General features: G+C 39.9%; 1 protein-coding gene across 1 annotated transcript; it reads left to right on the top strand.

Moving 5' to 3' along the window:
- The first annotated feature begins 7,398 nt into the window (after positions 1-7,398).
- si:ch73-40a2.1 (tyrosine-protein kinase receptor UFO) lies at positions 7,399-21,648 on the top strand. The gene is made up of 15 exons (XM_055058636.1): positions 7,399-7,545; positions 9,486-9,541; positions 10,325-10,943; positions 13,222-13,377; positions 14,704-15,036; positions 15,763-15,976; positions 16,444-16,541; positions 16,963-17,076; positions 17,233-17,313; positions 17,390-17,482; positions 17,681-17,802; positions 19,048-19,157; positions 19,272-19,431; positions 19,714-19,850; positions 20,664-21,648. The coding sequence occupies exons 1-15, from the start codon at positions 7,458-7,460 to the stop codon at positions 20,923-20,925; spliced, it is 2,643 nt and encodes an 880-aa protein (XP_054914611.1). The 5' UTR covers positions 7,399-7,457; the 3' UTR covers positions 20,926-21,648.
- Positions 21,649-21,793: the final 145 nt, after the last annotated feature.

Raw genomic sequence — 21,793 nt, 5'->3', positions numbered from 1 at the left:
GCTGCTCTCCACTGACCCTCCCTTCCTTACTTCCTTAGCGTAATGCCCAGCGCGCGCTGCACCACCTGATGTCGCCGAGTGTCGGCCCATTATCAAAACCTGAGACACATCAGCCGACAGAAATCCTGGCTATAACGGTTTGATCGAACCGTGTTGTGTCCAACAATGGACACAAAATAATAAATCCAGTTCACTAATATTGAAACCAGGCATTAAACAATTCCTTACTACAATCTGTCAGTCTGACTGAATGAAAATCATTATAACCATTTTATGTCACCTTAACAAAGAACAGCTGAAAAGTTACCAGGTTTTCTGGTGGAAATTTCGCTCCAACTCCTCCCCGAGTTATTTATATTTTCTTTGCATGAAATGTTGGTTAAACATTCATGTTTCCACATATCATCTCCGATGTCTGCTGGACTTGGGGTTGCACCGTGTCAGCTGTTCGGGATTCCTCTCTGTGTTGTTTTGAAAGTAAAGTGTATCTATCTGTGGCAGGAAGTCGCATGTATTATTACGTAATTTACATTAAATCAGTGTGAAAAGGTCTTCAAACAATATTATAGTTTATGGCAATAATTTTTTGAGACGATTAAATCGCTCAGTAAAATCTGTTATCATGACAGGCCGAATCGCCACAGGCCTCGTTTTTTATTGAATTCACTCCTGTGTTGTTTTTTTTGTCTTCTTCAATCTAAAGATGTTTCGAATTTTTTTCCAAATTGGAGTCTTTGGTTTTTTCTTCTTTCCTTCTTGTTTGCTGTTCATATCTGGAATCTCTAAATCCTGCTGGATGGTTTCCTCATTGATGTCGTCTTGTATGGATTCCAGATCATTTGAACAGCCTGGTATTGGTTCCCTTGCTAAATCCTCCTCCAGTGAAATATGATGACTAGAATCCATAATCGGGTCGACCCGGTTCTTTTCCTCCTCCTGTTGTGAAACTGTAGTTTGTAGATCTTCATGCTGATCTTCCTCAGTGTCTGGCTGCAGTTTATCTCTGGTTGTCTCCAATTCTTGCTTCATTCTGCTTATTTCTTCCTGGAACTGCTCTGCCTGTGTCTTCAACATATTAACATCATGTATGTAAGAACACTGGAGCTCCTTAAACAAAACTCTGAGCGTCTCCAGTTCATCCTGTGCATTTCTGTCTTTGTCCTGGAGGACCTGGATTTCTCGCCGTGTGTTTTCCTCCAGGACGGCGTTTTCCTGTCGCAGGCTGTCGATGAGCTGCTGCTTCTCAGTCGCTGATTGTAATGAGGCGTCTTTCTCTTGTTGTACTTTCTCTTTACATCTTTCCATCTCCTCCTTCAATCCAGTAATATCCAAGTTATATTTAAGTTTGAGCTTGTTGTAAAATGTTTTGCTCTCATCCAATTCTTTCTTTAAAATCTTTGCGTTGTTTTTCAGGAATTTGGTGTCTTGGTTTGCTTTGCGTTGGAGGATGGCGTACTCCTTTCTTATTTTCTCCACCAGCGCTGTGTCCTCCTCTGATTTGTCCATCAGAGTTTCTTTCTGTGTCTCCAGCTTTTCAAAATTTTCAATCAATACAGTGTAGTTTATTCCATGGATTACATTTTCTTTTCTTTCTTTGTAAAGAGCAGCTTCCTCTTTCTTTATTTTGTCTTGGTAAATCTCCGCCTGCTGCTTTAACTCGTTTATTAATTTTGATTGTTCGTTTGTTCCACGTTTGCTCTCCTCAAGTTGGCTTGTAAACGTTTTTCATTTTCTTGCAGGAGGTCGATCTTTTGGGTCATGTCATCTATGATCTTGTCTTTCTCCACTCTGAGCTTCTCCAGGCTCTGTTCCTCATGTAGCTTTGCCTCATCACCAACGTCTGCTTCGTATTTACGGCGCAGCTCCTCATACGAAGCCTTCAGGTCATCCAGCTTGTCTTCCAGGACTTTATTTCGCTGCTTCTCAAGATGCATTTCTGCCAGCAGTGCGTCCTGGATGTGGAACTGAGCCACCTTTAAATCTTCATATTTTTGTTGCAGCTCCTCTTTATCCAGGTCTTCCACACTGAAGTGAGCCTGACAAGCAATAGCAACAACTTTCAGTGTTTCAGTGTCAATATCTCTGGAGTCTCTTCAACTCCTCAGTTGCTCTGTGGGCCTTGTTGAAAAAACCCACTTTGAGCTCCGTTTGTTTCTGCAGCTGGAATTTGGTTTCTTCCAGCTCCTCCTCCAGGTGGGCCAGTCTGCGGTTCTGGTGTCTTTCTGTATTTTGAGACATTTTTATTTCAGTAAAATCACTAAAGTTGTCGATTTCAAAACGAAGTGAACGGTCGATTGGAAAGTGCTTTGCGGGCGTCTGAACTGGTCAGGGGTATTGCAAGCAATGACAAATATGCAGAATTGTGTTACATACGATTCTGCAGTTGATGACATCACAGACTGCATCGCCAGTGACATCACAGAATCTTTGCTGGTGCTGTGACATCATTCCACCTCCAAATATCTTCATTGTTGTTTACATTCAAAACAGGATTCTCTTGTTTTATCCCGAATATCAGGGACATGAAACTCATTTCCATTTGGGTCCAGATCAAAAACCGGAACGTTCTTAAAGGGCCTGTTGGGCCAGAACGTCTGGATAAAAACTATTAAATAGTTAAAATATCAATAAATTGGTGTTTCAGCATTCCATAACTCAGCTTGAAACGATGCCGGTTCGCTATCTGCCTCCAGGTGTTCAGGCACAGAATGTATGTGGCACTTTTGGTAACTTTAGTGGCCCTATTGGTGACCTTAGTGGCCCTATTGGTGACCTTAGTTGGCCTGTTGGTGACCTTAGTGGCCCTATTGGTGACCTTAGTGGCCCTGTTGGTGACCTTAGTTGGCCTGTTGGTGACCTTAGTGGCCCTATTGGTGACCTTAGTTGGCCTGTTGGTGACCTTAGTGGGCCTGTTGGTGACCTTAGTGGCCCGGTTGGTGACCTTAGTGGCACTATTGGTGACCTTAGTGGCCCTGTTGGTGACCTTAGTGGCCCTATTGGTGACCTTAGTGGCCCGGTTGGTGACCTTAGTGGCCCTGTTGGTGACCTTAGTGGCCCTATTGGTGACCTTAGTGGCCCTTTTGGTGACCTTAGTGGCCCTATTGGTGATCTTAGTGGCCCTGTTGGTGACCTTAGTTGGCCTGTTGGTGACCTTAGTTGGCCTGTTGGTGACTTTAGTGGCCCTATTGGTGACCTTAGTGGCCCTATTGGTGACCTTAGTGGCCCTATTGGTGACCTTAGTGGCCCTATTGGTGACCTTAGTGGCCCAGTTGGTGACCTTAGTGGCCCGGTTGGTGACCTTAGTGGCCCTATTGGTGACCTTAGTGGCCCTATTGGTGACCTTAGTGGCCCTATTGGTGACCTTAGTTGGCCTGTTGGTGACCTTAGTGGCCCGGTTGGTGACCTTAGTGGCCCTGTTGGTGACCTTAGTGGCCCGGTTGGTGACCTTAGTGGCCCTGTTGGTGACCTTAGTGGGCTAAGTGACTTTTATCATTCAGTTTTTGGTAGCAAAAGAGAAAAACGATAAAACATGCAAATGGAAATGATTGAGCTCATTTAAATTTATCATGTGATTAATTGATTGATTGTTTATTGCGAGGAGCCTGGTTACAATGATTGATTCTAAAGTTATTCCAGTGTAACCCACAAGTTACTTTAAATACACATAATAATAGCTAAAGGTAGCCAATTTAATTTACTTCTCTGACTAACACCAATGCTATGACAGTGTATCTAAAAAGAAGTTGGGCCAGATCAAAAGACAAAGAGCCTAGGTGTGAATGACAACACTGGAGTGAACAAAGTGTTAACAAGGAAGAGTAAAATTTAATAATGAAACAATTGTGGATCCATATATACAATTATAACAAAATAGCGCGCGTTTTTGTTTGAAATAGAAAATAAAATAAATAACAGTCCTTTCAAGGTGTCAGTTGATTCAGTGTTTTGTCCAGTCTGTTCAAGGTGTTAGTCGATCCTCAATATTTCCAAAGATAGTGACCAGTCGGGTCACTATCTAAAATCTCACTGGGTTCTTGGGGCTGGGGCTCGCCATCCAAATCCAGAAGTGTTTCTTGAAATCTCAGGGCTCTCCAATCCAAAGGCCAAAGCGAAACATCTCAGACTACAATGTTATTTACACATAAGTAAAACTAAAGAAATTAGCTTAATATGTGGTGATGAAAAATAATATAATAAAATAATGATAGTATATATTTCAATCTAAAAGTACAGCTTTAACGGAAATGTCTTGTAATACCAACGGAAGAAAAAAAAAAGCACATAACTGAAATAGAACAGTTGGACTATTAGGACATATACTCAAAGAAAAATAAATGCAACTACACAGAAAAAATAAAATATAGACAACAATAATAATAAAAATTTTACTGTGCTACTTTAATTTTATTAAATTTGGTCAGATATTACGTGATTTTGTCAATTTTCATCCAAATTACTGTGCCAACTGCCGAGCGCGTGCAGTCACTCACCAACGCTCCGACGCTGTTTGACTCTACCGGGGATTTTTTCTTTCAGTCTCCGCTGCGCTCAAAGAACTTCCAGAGATAAAAAAAAAAAAAATTTACTAATTTCAATTATATAATTAGAGAAACTATTACAATTTTGTTTTTTTTACCGATTCTCCAGATTTTATAATCTCTCTCAAACTCTTAATGAAAACAACGATCAGCTGTTAGCTCTCAACTGTTAGCTCTGACGCGTTCTGAGTAGAACGACTGCGCAGTAGTGAAAGGGGCGGGACAATCAACCCCATTGGCTGATGTAATGTCAGACCACGCCAGCTATCTGAAAAGACTGCTTGTCGTCCCACTTTCAATATTCATTTCACTGACCCAGCAGGGATTCAGCCAGTCGATGTGACTGATTCGGCTGCCAGTGCACTTCCTCACAAAGCAAACAAAAGGGCTAACTTAGATTGGATTGGTACAGAGCCAGTATGTCAGGATTCTGCTGCCAGTCTTCTTGCAATCAAACAACTTTCCTCCCATGTGAGAAATCTTTCTGAAGTTCTGAAATCCTCTGTGGAGGAAATGATTCTAGAATAAATCAAATAAATAACCATCAAGCCCACAGATATGGATCAGTTCAAGTCTCCAACCTCAACTGTTTCAAAATCAGCAGCTCTCCTCCATAAACCCAGCATGACCCGTTGTCTTACGGTTCACCTGAAACAGCGAAGTTTCTCACATCCCTTCTCTGCCTAGATGAAAGGTCATGGTTTAACCTTTTATTTTAATAAATGTCTGTCAACCGTCATTTGTTGCTTCAGATCACAACAGAACACTGAGGGCCAAAATTTGAAAACCTTATGTTTTGCTAGAGTTGCAAAACCTTGAGTTTTGCAACTCTAGCAAATGACTCACATTGATCATCAGTAGGATGATGATGACTGCTTAGTCACATCAAATCAACTCAACCCTGCTGCTACATACATGTTAATGTTCCTCAGCAGTATGAATGATGGCTTCCAGTGCTGTGATTTGCTGCTGCTGGTGGGGAGGTCCAGTTTCACCAACATTATGAGGTCAGCTGACTACATGAACATACTGAATGGCCAGGTTATGGACTTTTTTTCTTCCCTGACTCACACATATTCCAACATGAAACTGTCAGCATTCATCAGGCTCAGGTTGTGAAAGCCTGGTGCAGACAGCAGGAGGCATCATGGATTAGTCACCCCAGTACCTGGACCTCAACCCCACTGACAACCTTTAGGATGTGATGGAGAAGAATCTGGACAGCGGTCAGACCATCACCAATACAAAAAAATGAATGCAGCACTGGATGGAGATAAATCTGGTGACGTTGCAGAAACTTAGCGAAACAATGCCACAGTGCAAAAACACAAAACCTTTTATTTTTGGCTTAGTTTCTGCTGAAAGTATTTTTGCATACTTGAAGTAGGACAAAACTAACTTACAATTTACTTTTTAACTAAGTCAATAATTGCTTAACACTGATGAAATGGTGCTAGTTTTACTGGCAGATTTTCCTCCCCCATTAACATGGGGAAAATATCTTAAGTGAAAAAATCTGCCAATGTAATTAAGCTTAAACTTTTTTAGTTTTGTCTAATTTCAAGTGTATTGAGATATTTGCACTAGAAACCAGACAAAAATACACGGTAAGACTTTGTGTGTTTGCAGTGTGTGTGCAACAGATTTTGCATCTGTGTTGCCTTATTATTGGTGGAACTTTTTTTTTTGATGTCAGTACATTTCTGTTTGGCGTTCGTTTCAACTTGTCGCTGTCTTTGCTCAAGTGGGAATATTTGAAGAAATCACAACTCAGGCTTAAGAAACTGGTAGAAAAGGAAACCACAAGGAGGAAGTGCACTAATATGGCATTCCAAGTCATATTGACATATGACACTGAGAATGTCTTTTCTTTTTCCCAGCTGAGCAGCACTGCAGGAGCCACAGCAGGACACCAGTCTAGTGGTAGCACACATCACCACTAGCAGTGTTTTTTTTTTTTTTTTTTTTGCAGTGATAACTCTTGGATATTCTTACATTTTCTTCATGGAAACAAGACGTTGCATGTTTACCATCAAAAGCAGGTGTGCAGGTTTTTTATGATTTTTATGATGACTTCTAAAACACAGAATAATCTTATCACACCCCTTTTCATATAAAAATAAATTGCAGTGGTTTTTACTATTTATAAGCAGACAACAGAAAGAGGAAATGAAAAAGCAAGTTGCCAAACACTGGAAGGCGAGATAAGAGTTCTTGAAGCTCAGAGAGGAATTCACAAGAAATGACACAAAATTAAGGAGAAAATTCCTCTTATTACAACAATGAAGAAACTTATGACTTTTCCATTTCTTAAATTGACCCCATCATTAGAAGCACATCTGTTTCATGTGGGCTGTGCACCACTGGGTTGATTCCCGACATGATGACCTTAGTTGCATGTCTTCCCCCTCTTTCATTACCCACTTTCATGTCTGATTATTCCCAAATAAAGGTTGTCTGAGTTAAAAAAAAAAAAAAAAAACATTTGAAAGAGATTTTTTATTAGTTTTCCTCCTTATTTGATGTAAACTAAATAATTTGAGTAGGACTGACTTCTATTTGTCATTTTAAGCACACTTGATGAATTCAGTTAAAAAAACTTAATATATAGATTTGTATAAACTTAGTAAACTGAGTTGAATCTTTTTATTACTTCTTATTTTGACAATAAAATATGCTGTTTCAACTTTATTAAAATGAAAAAACAAAACAAAAACAATTTGATGGTCTGATTTAATTCAAGTCAATTCAGCATTCAGAACCCTGTGATGTGGGTGTGAACTTCCAAAGAGGAAGGCTGATTTGAGGAAACAAATATCTTGGGTCATCTTGTGTTAGATGTAAACCCAGATGTCCAACAGAACTGCAACCTGACCAGCAGAAACAGGATTAAAGGATTCAGACTGTTCACAGGACAATATGGAGTCTGCTGGACCTGCTTGCTTGTTCCTGTTGTGGACGCTGATGTGGACCACTGACTGTGACACACAGCCTTTGGCAGAGGAAGGTGGGTCATTCATGATTTGAGATATTCAAGTGGAGAAAATAAATGGTTTGCTGGCAGGTAAAAACACAAAACAACAACTAGCAACATTAGCACGCTAAAAAGTGTAATGTTAGGGTCCCTGGAAACTGAAGAAATGCAGCAGCAATTACAGAAACTCTATTAGCACTTTTGAGAATTTGCATTTCATTAACTAAGTTCTATTAACTAATGCTGATCATGTGTGAAAAGCTTCCGTTTAGTGGTTGAATGTATAAAATGCAGAGAAATTTTGCTTCAGGAAAGTCCACAGGTCTCCAACATGTGAGACGAATGGGGTCCAGCCTGACAGGAACAGAGCATGTTTCACATATGAATATATGAGTCTGTTGGTAAAACTGGTCAACAGGCAAAAACTTGTCTGTTTTTCAACAGTTTTAGGGTCATGTTGATGTGCTGAATCCTAAAATCACATTGGTTTTTGCTCAATCAGGTCAACTTTCTGATCTATGGAGCAACATGAGCATCAAAATGCATGATTGTTCTCACATCTGGATCAGTTTCCTGAGAATCTGATCAATGAGTGACAAGCAGGAGGAGAGATTCCATCAGGACAGAAAAGAGACGGAGAATTTTACACAATGAAGGCATAATGTTCAATTCACACGTGCTTACATTTATCAGTGTTTATTATTCAATTAACAGAAATCTAGGGTTGTAACATATAATGAATTAAAACTTTTTTTTCTCCTGAAATCTTTTTTGGATGAGAAATATTAACAGAAATGAACTGATGATGATGTCAAAAAAATGTCATCATTGTAGTCAGAAGATCAAATTTCTCTGAATCAAATTAGAATAAAATCCTGACCTGACTGAGAAACATGGATGTCATGTTTTGATTCAGCCATTCAAAATAGTCATAATTCAGTTGAACAAACATAAACAACTTCCAAAAGATTTTTTTTTTATAACACTGTGTAATTCAACCTGATCCTCTGAAACAGATTTTCGGAGCTGCAAGTGGCTCTTAACTTTGGCCAAACATGATTCAAATAGAGAGCAATGGTTTTTAATGTAAAGGTAATTTTTTTTTTTAATTGATAGGTTATTAATGTTTTCTAGATGTCCAACAAAAGCACATTTTCACAAATATAGAAATATTATTCTTCATAATTCTTCTTCCCATAGATTGCAAATGATGTGCTTTTAACGTCATGTTCTACTCATCTAGAAGGCGTGATAAACATAATTAACTTTGATTTACATCAGTACAAAAATAAAGACCTGTTATGTAATTTAAAAATCTAAAAATGTTTCCTGTAGTTGAGGTAAGAACAAGCATTTTGTGTTGAAGAGTTGTGTAGTTCTTTTTTTTTTTTATGGCAAAAAGCACATTTTGTTCAAAATTGACTTTTAATTTGCAGCGGTTTTATGTTGGCTGAGTGAAAAGTGTTCTTCTTCATGAAGGATTCCAAAAATGTAATAAACTGGTAGATAAATGTAATAAAAAATAGAAATGAACAAACACAACACTGTTACTTAGTTTAAAAATGTTTTGTTGTAGTTATTATGTGATTTTGGGTTTTAAAAAAGCACCACTAAGACACAGAAAGACTGATCTTCAAAAGCATCTGAACCGACTGTAATTACTCCAAAATCTCGCTAATTGCAAGTGACAGCAAGTTCTCATTCAAGCCAAAGTCAATTTATCAATCAAATTTAGAACTTTCTAAAACAAAAACTAGGGTTTTGGGTTTTTTTTAAATTGATGTTGGAAATTCATTATTTTCTCCACCAGTTTGAGAGGCATAAATAAAAAGGAATCCACTGATCCACAGAATGCTTGTCAACATTTACATCTGAAGCCCTGAAACCACAAATTGTTCTGATTCTGTTATTGTTCTGTTGGTTAAAATGAGACATAAATGTAACTAAACGGCGGGATGTTCTCCTCTCTGCAGTAGAACTTTTCAGCTCTGGTGAAAAGTTGGGATGGAGGTCAGAACCGCTCCAACAGGTGAGTCAATCTTCTAACTAACCGTTCCATGTGATCTTTGTTCACTCTGTCTCAGAGCACTGAGCTTTCTGAATGAAGCTGGGCTGTTCTCCGTTTACATCCATGACTAGGTTCTGGGTACTGACTAGGTTCTGGATGTGGACCCTCTCTCCCATAGGGTCCACATCCGCACCGGGTTGATTCTAAGTTTAACCCAGGCTGCTCTTCACTCATGTTTGTCTTTTCTGACTCTGTCTGCTGGGCGTCATAATCTCTGAAGAGGACAGTGATGTCACCACTGATCTAATTCAGAACTTCATGGCCAGTCTGTACAGTCAGCCCTAAAATGCTCAGTCATACTGACCCAGGCTCTGCTTCTGCTGGGGGTTTCTTCCTGTCACTGCATGCATGTTCATTGTGAGGAATTGCTGTGAGTCAGTGACTTGATGCAATTTGTTGGGTTTCCTTTTAAATCAACTTAAGTAATAAACTGAACATGACTGCATTGTTTGAGAACCAGAATCAAACTGACTTTGTTCTATCTTTAAAACTCATTAAGAATGTGTGCTAATACTCGAAGATCCACATTCACAGACATTTTGCAAAGAATTGGCAACAAGATCTGGAACTGGTTCTGACAGCCTGTACATCGCTGATACACAGGAGTTCGGTTCTCACCTGTATAAATCTATTAAGTAAATTCCCAACACAATGCCATGGAATGTTTCTGTTTGCATTAATATTAGTTATTAAAAGATGGAGGACCATGACTGACTTTTTCATGCCTTTTTCTTTAAACTACAGTGGAGTGAACTCCGTCTCCAGTTTGGTTCTGGAGATTCTGAGCCCGTGCTCCAGGCCTGTAAAAACTCCGGATGGAGATCAGTCTTAAGCAAGTGGACGGAGCGCAGAGATGCCCACCATTTACTGATAGACATTTCAGTTGCTCAGGAGGAAGAGTCGTCCGGTGAGCTCAGTCCGCTGAAAGTTCATCTTTTTGACACAGACAATCCCGTCTCCAAATTCCCAAAGGGTCCGAGTGTCCTGGACCTCCAGAATTCCAAACTGTTCTCTAGGACCGATGGTCTGGACTCCATATCCAATCATCTGAACCGCAGTGTGTCCCTGAGCCTGGGTCCGATCTCACGCAGAGGCTTCCAGCTGGGCTTCTCCTACACAGGAGAGTGTGTGTTCATCGCTTCCATCAGAGTGTATTACAAAGTGTGCCCTCACGTCGTCTCCAACCTGACGTCCTTCCTGAGGACGGGGGCCGGCTCGGAGCCGGTGGGGGGTCGCTGCGTGGACGGCGCTGTGCAGTCAGAACCTCCTGTCAGAGAGTGCGGCCTGGACGGAGTGTGGAGCTCACAGCGGGGCGGCTGCTCCTGCAAGCCGGGCCTGGAGGAGAGAGGACAAGCGTGTGAAGGTAGGAAACACATTTGTCCAGCTGGTGCAAAGAGAGTCATGACCTGCACTCTGGGTCAAAATATTCTCAGGTCACACATGATAATAATATCTTCACTATTCAAAATAAAACCTTCTGAATAAAATGAAACAGTGAGCAAAATGAACTGAGCTGCTTTGATCCAATTCTTCATTTCTGCACACAGAAAGAAAGAAATGAAACTTGCAGCAGATTTGATGCTATTTGGAACCAGAACCACTTGAGTCAGCGTGCATATTTTTGAATTTCTCTGCTTTAACATTTCTGCAGAGACAATGTCAGGGAGCTGTTTTAAACAAACTGCGGGGAGATTTTAGATCTTGTCAGGTTTGTGAGACTTTCAGCTTTGACGATAAACTCTGCTTGAGGTTTGTGTTAGTTTCAGCCTACAGGAAAAACCAAGAAGAATTCCCATTGCAAGTCGGATAATAACTCCTCACAAACACCCAGAAGCCCACTTCAAAAAACCTGAATGACACGATCAGTCGTTCAGTTCAGGAAGATGTTTTTCCTTCTTCCTAATGAGTTTTTTCTCCGGCAGCTACTTGAAAGTGAACGATGGTCTCATGACGTAGAGACTGAAACAGGCTGCAGATTTTCAAATTAAATAAAAATGGATTTTTCAGGGCAGACATATTCACTGTGCTCCAGATAAATGAATGGATGGATTCTGAATCACAGCAAAGTAATGCTGTTATGCTCTCACCATTTCATTCAGAACACATTACTGGAACAATTTGTGTTTTCAAAAAGCAAAAAAATTAAAAAAAAAAAACTCCCAAAGCTGGTGTGTTGATTATGTTCTCATGTGATTATTGATGAACAATTTATTCTTGGTAGCTTTGGAAAAGTCGACTCATGACTTTCACATCCTCATTTTCTCTGTTGCCTTCCTTCCCATTCTGAAGTTTGACTTCATGTTGGAGCTTTTTTGGCTTTATGTTTTCTCACAGTTTTGCAATCCTAAAACATAAAAATATATATATATAAATTCCATTTTTTGTTTTTTTCTGGTTAAGTTTCTGTTATACAGCAGCAAAACTTAACCAGACTTTCTGTCATAAACAGTATGAGGTTTATCGAGGATATTTTAATAAGAGAAACATTTTAGATTAATAAAGTGACAAAAAAATTGCCTCATGTCTTAAAGGGTCAACAAGAAAATAAGGTATTAAATAGTAACTATGTGTTGCTCTTTAAATGCTTGAACACTTTAAATGTTTGTCCTGTCTTTGGAATGAACATGAATTCATTTCTTTACCTGGGATATTTGTGCTGGATTATGTGTTCAATATTTGTTTTGATTGATTATGATTGTATTTATTTATTTCAAACACATTTTCAAAAGCAAGAAGAAAAGCAATCAGTCGGAAAACAAACCGTGCACAAACATTACCAAGAAGAACTTTTTTACCACAACTTTTCTGTTTAAACAGCAGTAGGAAGAAGTGAAGATTTATTTAATCCTTCCCTTTATCACAATTCAATGAAATATATTACTTACTGATTCTATAATTATCAAAAATTTGTCATTAAAACCATGTTATAATATTCATAAGCCTGTTCAATATGCTGTGCCAAAGAGCCAAAAAATAAATTATATTACATAGATAAGATGGTTAAAAACTCATAACAAGACAAGAAAATCTATGGATACTAATAATACTAATAATGATAGCAATAATGGCAATTGTAAACAATTGTTGGTCTTGACATTAGGTCCAGGTTTATTTCATTTTGAGATGAAAAATGTGAAAATGCAAAGTTTGACTTTGGTGCTTTATACAAGCAGTTTTGTCTTTCTTCCATGGCGTCCAATACAGTCTTTCAGAATTTCCTGTAGCTTCATTTATACCTCAAATATATGATCAAACAGAAAACCTTGGAATAACGAACATGAGAACCAGAGAGAGCGCAACGAAGAATTTAGCAGGAAAGAAAGAAGCGGAGAACTTAAAACCGTGTGATTGAAACAACTACCTCCAAAATGAACCACAGATTCATTTTGGAGGCAGTTGTTTGAGATAACGCCCCCTGCTGTTTTGTCGTTGCAAACCCAGACCAAAGTTGTCTGATGTAAATATATCAATCTTTAACACAGACAGATTTGTTTAAAAAGCATGGCCACAGAAGAAATGACAAAAAAAAAAAAAATTGTGTTTTCATTTTTTAAGATGCAATCTCCTAATTCAGAAGCTTATGGTTGCACTTTGGAAATAACACTATAAACGTTAAGAGATGATCCCTGTTTGTCCCACAGCCTGCAGGATGGGCTACTACAAACCCAACAACGGGGGAGGAGAATGCCAGCTGTGCCCACCAAACAGCAGGACCCCCAGGGAGGGGTCAGAGAGCTGTGAGTGCCTGCAGGGATTCAGCCGCCTGCCCTCTGACCCCCATGACTTTGCCTGCAGTAGTAAGGAATCAGTCATTTGCTTCTTGTAATCATGAGTTGTAAACATGTTTATGTGGATTCACCTGTGACATGACAGAAAGGTGAAAGGTCACCATCCGTATAGAAATGTTACGATACTGAAGAACAGCTGATACAGACCCGTCCTTTTTATGCATTAGCTTTGAGGAATTTTGTTCATAGACGTCATTGGTTCTGATGTGTCTTTATGGTTATGAATTTATGTTCATATTTCATAAAGCCACTGCTTGCTGCTTGATGTGGATTCGTCTCCATCAGACTGAGAGCTGATCACATTTACTCAGATGGAGAGCATTGGTAAGCATTAGCGTTTAGGTTTGCCACCAACTGTTCAATAGGTGTAAATTTGGACTTTGACTGGGCCACTCTAACAAATGAACAGGACCGTTCTGTTGTGGCTCTGGGTGCATGTAGAGCAGGGGTGTCAACATCCAGTCCTCCAGGGCCGGTGTCCTGCAACCTTTAGATGTGCCTCTGCTGCACCACCTGAATAAAATAATTAGGTGATTAGCAAGGCTCTGGAGAACTGATCTACACCAGGAGGAGGTAATTAAGCCATTTTATTCTTGTGTTTTGTACCTGTGGCGCATCGAATAACTGCAGGACAGCGGCCCTCGAGGACTGGAGTTTGACACCCCTGATATAGAGTCTCCAGTCTGCTGTGTAGATCCACCCGGATTTACCTCTATTTTCCAAAACAAAGATGTCATGCCAACAGATCTGTGCTCTGCAGACTTGCACAAGTTCGTCACTGCAGAACCATTTGTCATCCAGTCAACAGATTCTGTATTCTGTCTGTCTGTGGATGATGGATGGGACTCCATGAGATGTTCAAAGTTGGAATATTGTTTTACAATCTAAACCTGAATAAACGCACACTGTTTCAGTTCATGGTTGTAACATGACAATGTGAAAAAGTTATGAAAGGCGTAAGGTAGACAGGAATATAAAAAAAAAAACAACTCTGAAGTTTGAATGTTTTTTCCTCCCACTGTTTGAAACAGAAGTTATTGAAGTTATTGCTTCAGTTTCTCCCACATGAATTACAGAAAACCATATTTCTGCAATGTGTAAATATTTAGTGAATACTAGTGAAATGTAATGAAGAAATACAAATCACCTCATCAGACAAAAAGGATGTGATTTGCAACTTTTGCTCTTCTCAAAGGTGGAGCGATGACGGAAGGTGTGTGTGTGTGTGTGTGTGTGTGTGTGTGTGTGTGCGTGCGTGCGTGTGTGCGTGCGTGCGTGCGTGCGTGTGTGTGTGTGTGTGTGTGTGTGTGTGTGTGTGCGTGTTGTCTTCCACAGAGCCGCCCTCTGCTCCTCTAAATCTAACAGCCAGTCCTGTTAATGACTCAGTGCTGGTCCTGACATGGGGCGGCCCCCATGACCGGGGAGGCGGGACAGAAGTGAAGTACCAAGTAAAGTGTGAAAAGGCAGCAGAGATGGGCAGTCAGTGGGAGCCGTGTGGGAACCAGGTGCTTTTCCTGCCAGACTCTGATGGACTGAACGACACGTCGGTCACCGTCCTGGGACTGAACCACCAGCATGACTACAGACTGTCAGTGCAGGCCTGGAATCACATCTCCTCTCTGCAGCCAGCGTCACATTCATCCACTGCGACTGTCGTCATTTACAGACGTAAGTCAGCCTGGGAGAGAGGTGGGATTTCACCATCATCCTGTGTTTGATGGGTTGGCTTCAACCAACCAGACATTAAAAATGCTTCATAATGCTGCATATCTACTACTTCTGTTGTAAAGGTAAGGTAAGGTCATATTATTTATAACACATTTTCAGCTACAAGGCAATTCAGAGTGTTTTATATGAATTAGAAGGAAATATTGTACAAACAAAACAACAAACCAAAGGAAAAGAGCAAAAGAAGCAAAAGGAACTGAATGTTGGTTCTCCACGTTTGATGCTATGAAGTAGATGACGTTAAATGTTGATCTAAAGCATATAAACTAAATGTTCCTGTTCTGAAAGTATTGTCTTAGCATTATGAGTTTGTTCTAACACCTGTTTTGGGTTGTTGAGGTACGGTAATTATAAGTACTTTATAATTCATGAGCTACAAGGAGTTTCTTTGGAAAAACTAATAGGATGATAATCCTGCATGATAATATAAAAAGTATAATATTGGTCTAAATAGTGAGTGCTCCACAATTTCCAAAAAGTCAAAAGCTAAGCCTCAACCTCACACTGTGAGTTACCAAATTCCACATTTCATCATATCTATAGGGTAAATATCCATGAATTGACTTCACCTGCAGGCTCAGTAAATACACCCCACTCACTGGGCAGCATGTTGGGGTGTCGCTCCTATCACAGAGCCTGACCCGCCTCCTCCTGTTCTGCTTTCAGGGCGGACCGTGGTGATCACTGGGGCTCCTGCTGGTGGAGCCACTTCGGCCCCAGCCCCGGCCCTGGCTTCGGCCCTGGCCCCGACCCCGGCTCACAGGTCGTCCCTGTTCCGCTCCACATGGCTCACAGTGGTGGTTTTACTCAGCACTGTGTTGCTGGCAGCTGTGATCTTTGTCGCCATGTACTTCTTACGCAAAAGCTACACTAAGCTCAGGTAAGGGTAGACTTCCAACTGACTCTTTTCTTCATTTTGTTAATCTTGTCTGTCCTCAGTATTAATTCTATTTTCTTACACACACACCCTCACCCCCCCCCCCATATATATATGGGGGGGGGAGTATATATATATATATATATATATATATATATATATATATATATATATATATATATATATATACATACATGTATATACATACATATATACATACATGTATATATATATCATAAAGTCTCTTGGACATACTGTTAGATCATAACATACATTCCAAAATAATGTCCATATTTGGTGCTATTTATTTAAAATAAGTGCCGTTTGAGTCCATGAAATAACATTTAGATATTTAAAAAGTTTCAGCTGAGTTAATGTCTCTGTCCTCTGATCAATGACATTATGGTTCATTATGGTTCATGCTTTCATACAGTACAGAACTAATAGTGATTGTGTTGAAACCCCTCCAGGTCAGAACCGGACCATGAAATGCAGCTCCTCCCAGGGAACGCTCACATCTCCTACCATCCACCACACAACACAGAGACCACAGCTCAGCTCCCTCACAGTGAGTGTTTAGTTATCTGAGGGTCAGATAAATTTTATTCTAACTTTCCTGAAGCTGCTTTTATTTTCATGCTTTTCTTTATTTTCCCAAAGAGTTGATTTGAAGGAGGTCTGGGTCTCTTTGGTATCTGTCTCCTAACATAAATCGGAGCCACTCACATTTGAACCACACTCAAAACTAAAACTGAAGCAATTAAGAAAATTGTTCATCTGAGACAGGATGTACATGTCACCATGAAGACATGAAAGGTGCCTCTTTGTAATAAAGTCAGTATTCTTTCAGTGAGCTGTGCAGAGGAAAGTCCATATCTGAAAACTATCATGTCATAAGAGGAATTTCTTGATGTGATCACCAAGAGTTTTTAAAGAATTGTCTAATGTTACATTTTTCTTTTTAAATGAGTATTTTTGTTGTGTTTCAGATCAGCAGGGGGTGGCCCAGCTGCTGGAGGGGCTCGGTGGAGGCTTGTTGGACAGTCTGAAGGACGTCTTGGTGGAAAGAAACCAACTGACCCTGGGCAAGGAGCTGGGCAAAGGTCAGACCGGAACAATAGTTTCTGCATGCTGCTTACATGAACAAGACATGTGACTCTGTCGTAAATGAAGGGGTTTTTACAAACAGAGCAGGAGAAGGACATACTGCGATGGCAGCCTGATGATGCAAATGTTTCCTAATCAGCTTCCACTTACAGGAGAGTTTGGGTCGGTGTATGAGGGGATCTTCACGGCTCAGGCTGGTGCTGATGTCAGGGTGGCTGTGAAAACCATGAGAGGTTTGGAGCCGACATAGAAGCTTATTAGGCGTCTGCTTGACCAGATCTCCTGTCTCATCATTTTCTCTGGTCGCAGTTGGAATCCACAGCCAGCGGGACTTGGAGGAGTTTTTGAAAGAGGCTGAGATAATGAAGAACTTTGATCATGAAAACGTTGTCAGGCTGCTTGGTAAGAGAGAAGCCAGAGGAATGATTAGAAGTGAGCCCAGACTCCTTTCACATCCCCTGTCCCCTCAATCAAAGGGGTCACATGAAACATATTTCATAGAGATCATTGTCAAATTGGGTGGATTTGGGGGAGGAATTGGGTGCTGTGGGTTTTTAAATCAATCAGTTGTTATAGTTTGTACGCGTGTTTTTCCTGCAGGTGTCACCGTAAGGAAAGAGGAGGATTGTCCTGTTCCTGTTCCTCTGGTCATCCTGCCTTACATGAAACATGGAGACCTGCGGCGCTTTCTCATTGCTACACGCTATGGGGACATTCCAATGGTGAGGTGCTGCTATGAGTACACACACACACACACACACACACACACACACACACCACACACACACCACACACACACACACACACACACACACACACACACACACGCACGCAGTAGTGTGTTCATACAGTGCTTAAAAAAGAAACTCACCTCCTTGACTGTGTTTTTTTAATCGCTTTTACAAATCAATCATGAGCAACATAATCAGACTTTTTTTTTTTTTCTTATGATTTTTTTTTTTACAAATATTGCATTAGAACAGATTTAATATCAAATTGAAAACTAATGTTACACAATAATGACAAATGAAATAATGTATCATCAGATGAGTGATTTGATCAATTCTGCCCCCTTCAGTCAGAATTCAGTAGGATCTGACTCTGGATCTCAGTCAGGATGCTCATCTGGACTTTTCCTCCGTTATTATTTTACATTCTGTTGGATCTAAACCCAAACATTTCATAAAACATTAAATGAAAAATGAAAGAGAAACAGTTGAAGCTTTAAATGCAATCGAATTGAGTGGAGAGCCAGCCAGTTCTTGCATGCTCTCATACAATTGCATATTTATTTACATTGAGGCATTGCTTAATTACAAATAATTGTGATAATTCTCATAATTCCAAGTGTTTATATCTGCAATTAACATAAAAACCCATTAGTCATTCCAAAACGACACTGCCTGAGAAATTCCTGTGAAACATGAGACATTAATAAGTCATCTACTTACAGGGTCCTTATGTTTCATAACAATGTTTGACTGGAAGTCAGAGATTCACTTGGAAGCGACATCTGGCGGCCATTTGTGGTACTGCAGAGAGCAGGAGAAACCAGGAGATACTAAAACAATAAATAAAAAAGTTTTGTTCAATTGTACTATTACACTAGTCAATACAAGCAACAAAAAAGTAAAAGGAATATGCGGTAAAAACTGATCCATAAGCTCATAAATGTCGTAATAAGGACACAGTATCGAAAGAAGCATGCTATGTAAACTAACTCACAAAACTCACAAAATTGAGACCAAAGCAAAGAAAAACTGAATCACAAACAAGATAAGACATGAACAACACAAAACAAAACTTGTGAGATCATAGACTGTTTAACTTGTTTAAACAGATTTCTCCTCAGCAGAAATCTATTGAGGAGAAATCTTCTCTATATGTGGAAATAATCCTGCCTGGAATGAAGTTAGTTTCAGACAAAAAAAAAAAAAAAAAAACCCGTCCTGTTTTTCCCCTTTCAGTTTGTTCCCTTCCAGACGCTCCTGCGATTCATGATAGACATCGCAGCAGGGATGGACTACCTGAGCACAAAGGGATTTCTGCATCGGGACCTGGCTGCACGCAACTGCATGTGAGTCTGATCTTTGAAGGCGGACAGATGCAGGTTAAGATGGGGAAAATGCATGAAAGCGATGCAGATATGCTTTGAGCCATGCTATAGAAATATGTATCTGTCTCTGCACAGGCTGGGGGATGATCTTCGGGTCTGTGTGGCCGACTTTGGCCTCTCTAAGAAAATATACAGCAGCAATTACTACCGTCAGACAGTCGCTGTCCGTGTGCCCATCAAGTGGATGGCCATTGAGAGCCTGTCTGAGTCTGTCTACACAACCAAAAGTGATGTGGTGAGTTTGCCTAGCAACATTTCTGTTGTTCTGCAGTGTTTCATTTCCATGATGCCTTAACGCAACAATCAATAGCTAGTGTAATTGTCACCAAAAAGGTGTATATTCCTGATCAAGAGACTGATCAAAAAAGAAGAAAACATAACAACTCTGTAATTCTTGCTGCCAGAAAAATGGAACCTCAAAATGGCTGCAAACTTCGACTCGCTAACTTTGGCGTACGTGATAGAAAAACCTCGTCGCGGCTGCTTTAGTCCTATAATCCTCTTCTCCATGTCATAGTGGTCATTCGGAGTAACTATGTGGGAGATTGTGTCCCGAGGAAAGACTCCATATCCTGCTGTCCACAACTATGAACTGCTGGACCTGCTGCTGTCAGGACACAGACTCAAACCACCTGCAGAGTGCGACCAGAAGCTGTGAGTGGGTCTGATTTTTCTTGATGAGAAACTTTAAATATCCTACAACTTTGCTTTTTGTAGGAGTTTTCTTCTTTGATAAAAATGACATATTTTATCACAAAATAATTAGTCTAAACTTCAAAAAAAAAAAAAAAATTAGTATTGCATATCTTGAAGAGAAGGCAAAAAGACTAAGATCCTCATAGACACCTTAAGGATGTATATCTTACTGATATTTCTTGTAATTGGTGATTGTACAATCAGTCATTAAAGTCTGGAATAAATAAATAAATAACAAGAACAGATCCAAAAATCTGTAAGGTTTTATAGATCTTGCAGGTTATTATCAGAAATCCAATGCAGTGGTCTGAAATATGTTAGTTTTGTTCCTTCTCACTAGATTTGAAAAAACAGTTCCAAATCTTTACCATTCCTCTCCGTTCTTCAGATGAAAGGCCGGTTCTGAGAGAGGACACATTGGTCCAGATCCAGAATATTTCCCAAATTTGTCTGTGAAAGAAAAAGTAGACCAGAGTCCTAATTCAATTTGAAATGTGAAGAAATCTTTAAAAAAAAAAAAAAAAAAAAAAGATAGTTGTGTCCTATCAAATTTCTCCCCATTCATAGTATTGCAAAAATGCTTGAACAAAAACGAGGGATTTGAATGGGGAAGGTCTTTACTGGAGGGAGGAATGAATGAGTCCAGCACCAAAGAAAATTACACTCAGCATTGTTGTGTGAGGAAGGATTTGTGCACCAAGATGTTCAATAAAACAATCAATATTGTAAGAAAAGTCTAATTCTTTTTCTCCCATCTTACCCTTCAAACAGCTACGAAGTCATGAAGAGCTGCTGGGACTCAGAGCCGCGGCTGAGGCCAGACTTTAGGAGTCTGCTTGATGAACTGAAAGCTCTTCTGTCCGAGCTCCCGGTTCTGGAAGCCTGGGAGGAGGCCAGCTACATCAACCAAGGATTAGATGCTGCATCTGCTGCTGTATCTGAGGATCCTCAGACGGACTCTGGAGGAAGACATGAGAATGTCTACCTGCCTTCTCCTGTGGGAGCAGAAGGATGTGGAGCAATGCCACACTGATCACATCCGTTATTCAGACTTAAATACTGTGTTCCTGTTGAGATGTCTTTAATCTGGTTTAGGATCCATAGGGATTGGATCTGTATTCCAACCTAGAAGCTGGAGACAGGCCAACAGTCCATATAAGACCAAGAGACATACATGACAAACAATCAACAATCCTTATTCTGATATATTTGCTGATTTCTGTTGTTTTTGCCGTGATGTCATGGAAGGAAGCGGTGTGTGTGATATGTTGGTGGACCTACAGTTAACTTAGATGTGCTGAATTGACCTAGACCTAGAAGGTTAGAAAGTCATGATATGGTTATATCGGTCTTCCCAAATTGTTTTAAGGTAATGTAATCTTCTAGGTGAACTTTTGACTTTATCCCTAATGACCTTGAAACAAGACAACTTCAGTGTGGTTTGATGTCAGACAGTAAGAAAACAGGTTATATGTCTGTTCGATGGAATATGTAGATATCTGCTCCAGCTTTACACAGCACCTGCCAAAAGAAGTATCTACCAGGTCTGAAGACCAGCCTTCAATGTTTGCAAAAACTACCTGGACATGTACAGTATGCATTCGAATGGATTGGTAAAATGGAGAATTCTTCCAAATCCAACCAGCTTTCACAAGGGTCTTATCAACATGTGGCAGAAGGAAACTGGAATTGAACCTACAACTTTCAGATTGCAAGACTTTTTCCTTGGAGCCACAGCAGCAGTGTCAGATATGAAACCTTTTAATGTACATTTCAATAAAACATTGATATTATTGAAAAGTTAATATATTTCAGGACTTTTTTTTTTATTTTATCTTTCTTTCTTGGTATATAGATTCCAAAAAATTATATATATATATATATATATATATATATATATA

This window comes from Poeciliopsis prolifica, unplaced genomic scaffold (assembly GCF_027474105.1).
Source record: "Poeciliopsis prolifica strain line A6 unplaced genomic scaffold, Auburn_PproV2 SCAFFOLD051, whole genome shotgun sequence".
Lineage (NCBI taxonomy): Eukaryota > Metazoa > Chordata > Actinopteri > Cyprinodontiformes > Poeciliidae > Poeciliopsis > Poeciliopsis prolifica.
Note: the sequence above shows the minus strand (reverse complement) of the source record. Positions and strands in the feature narration are given on the sequence as shown.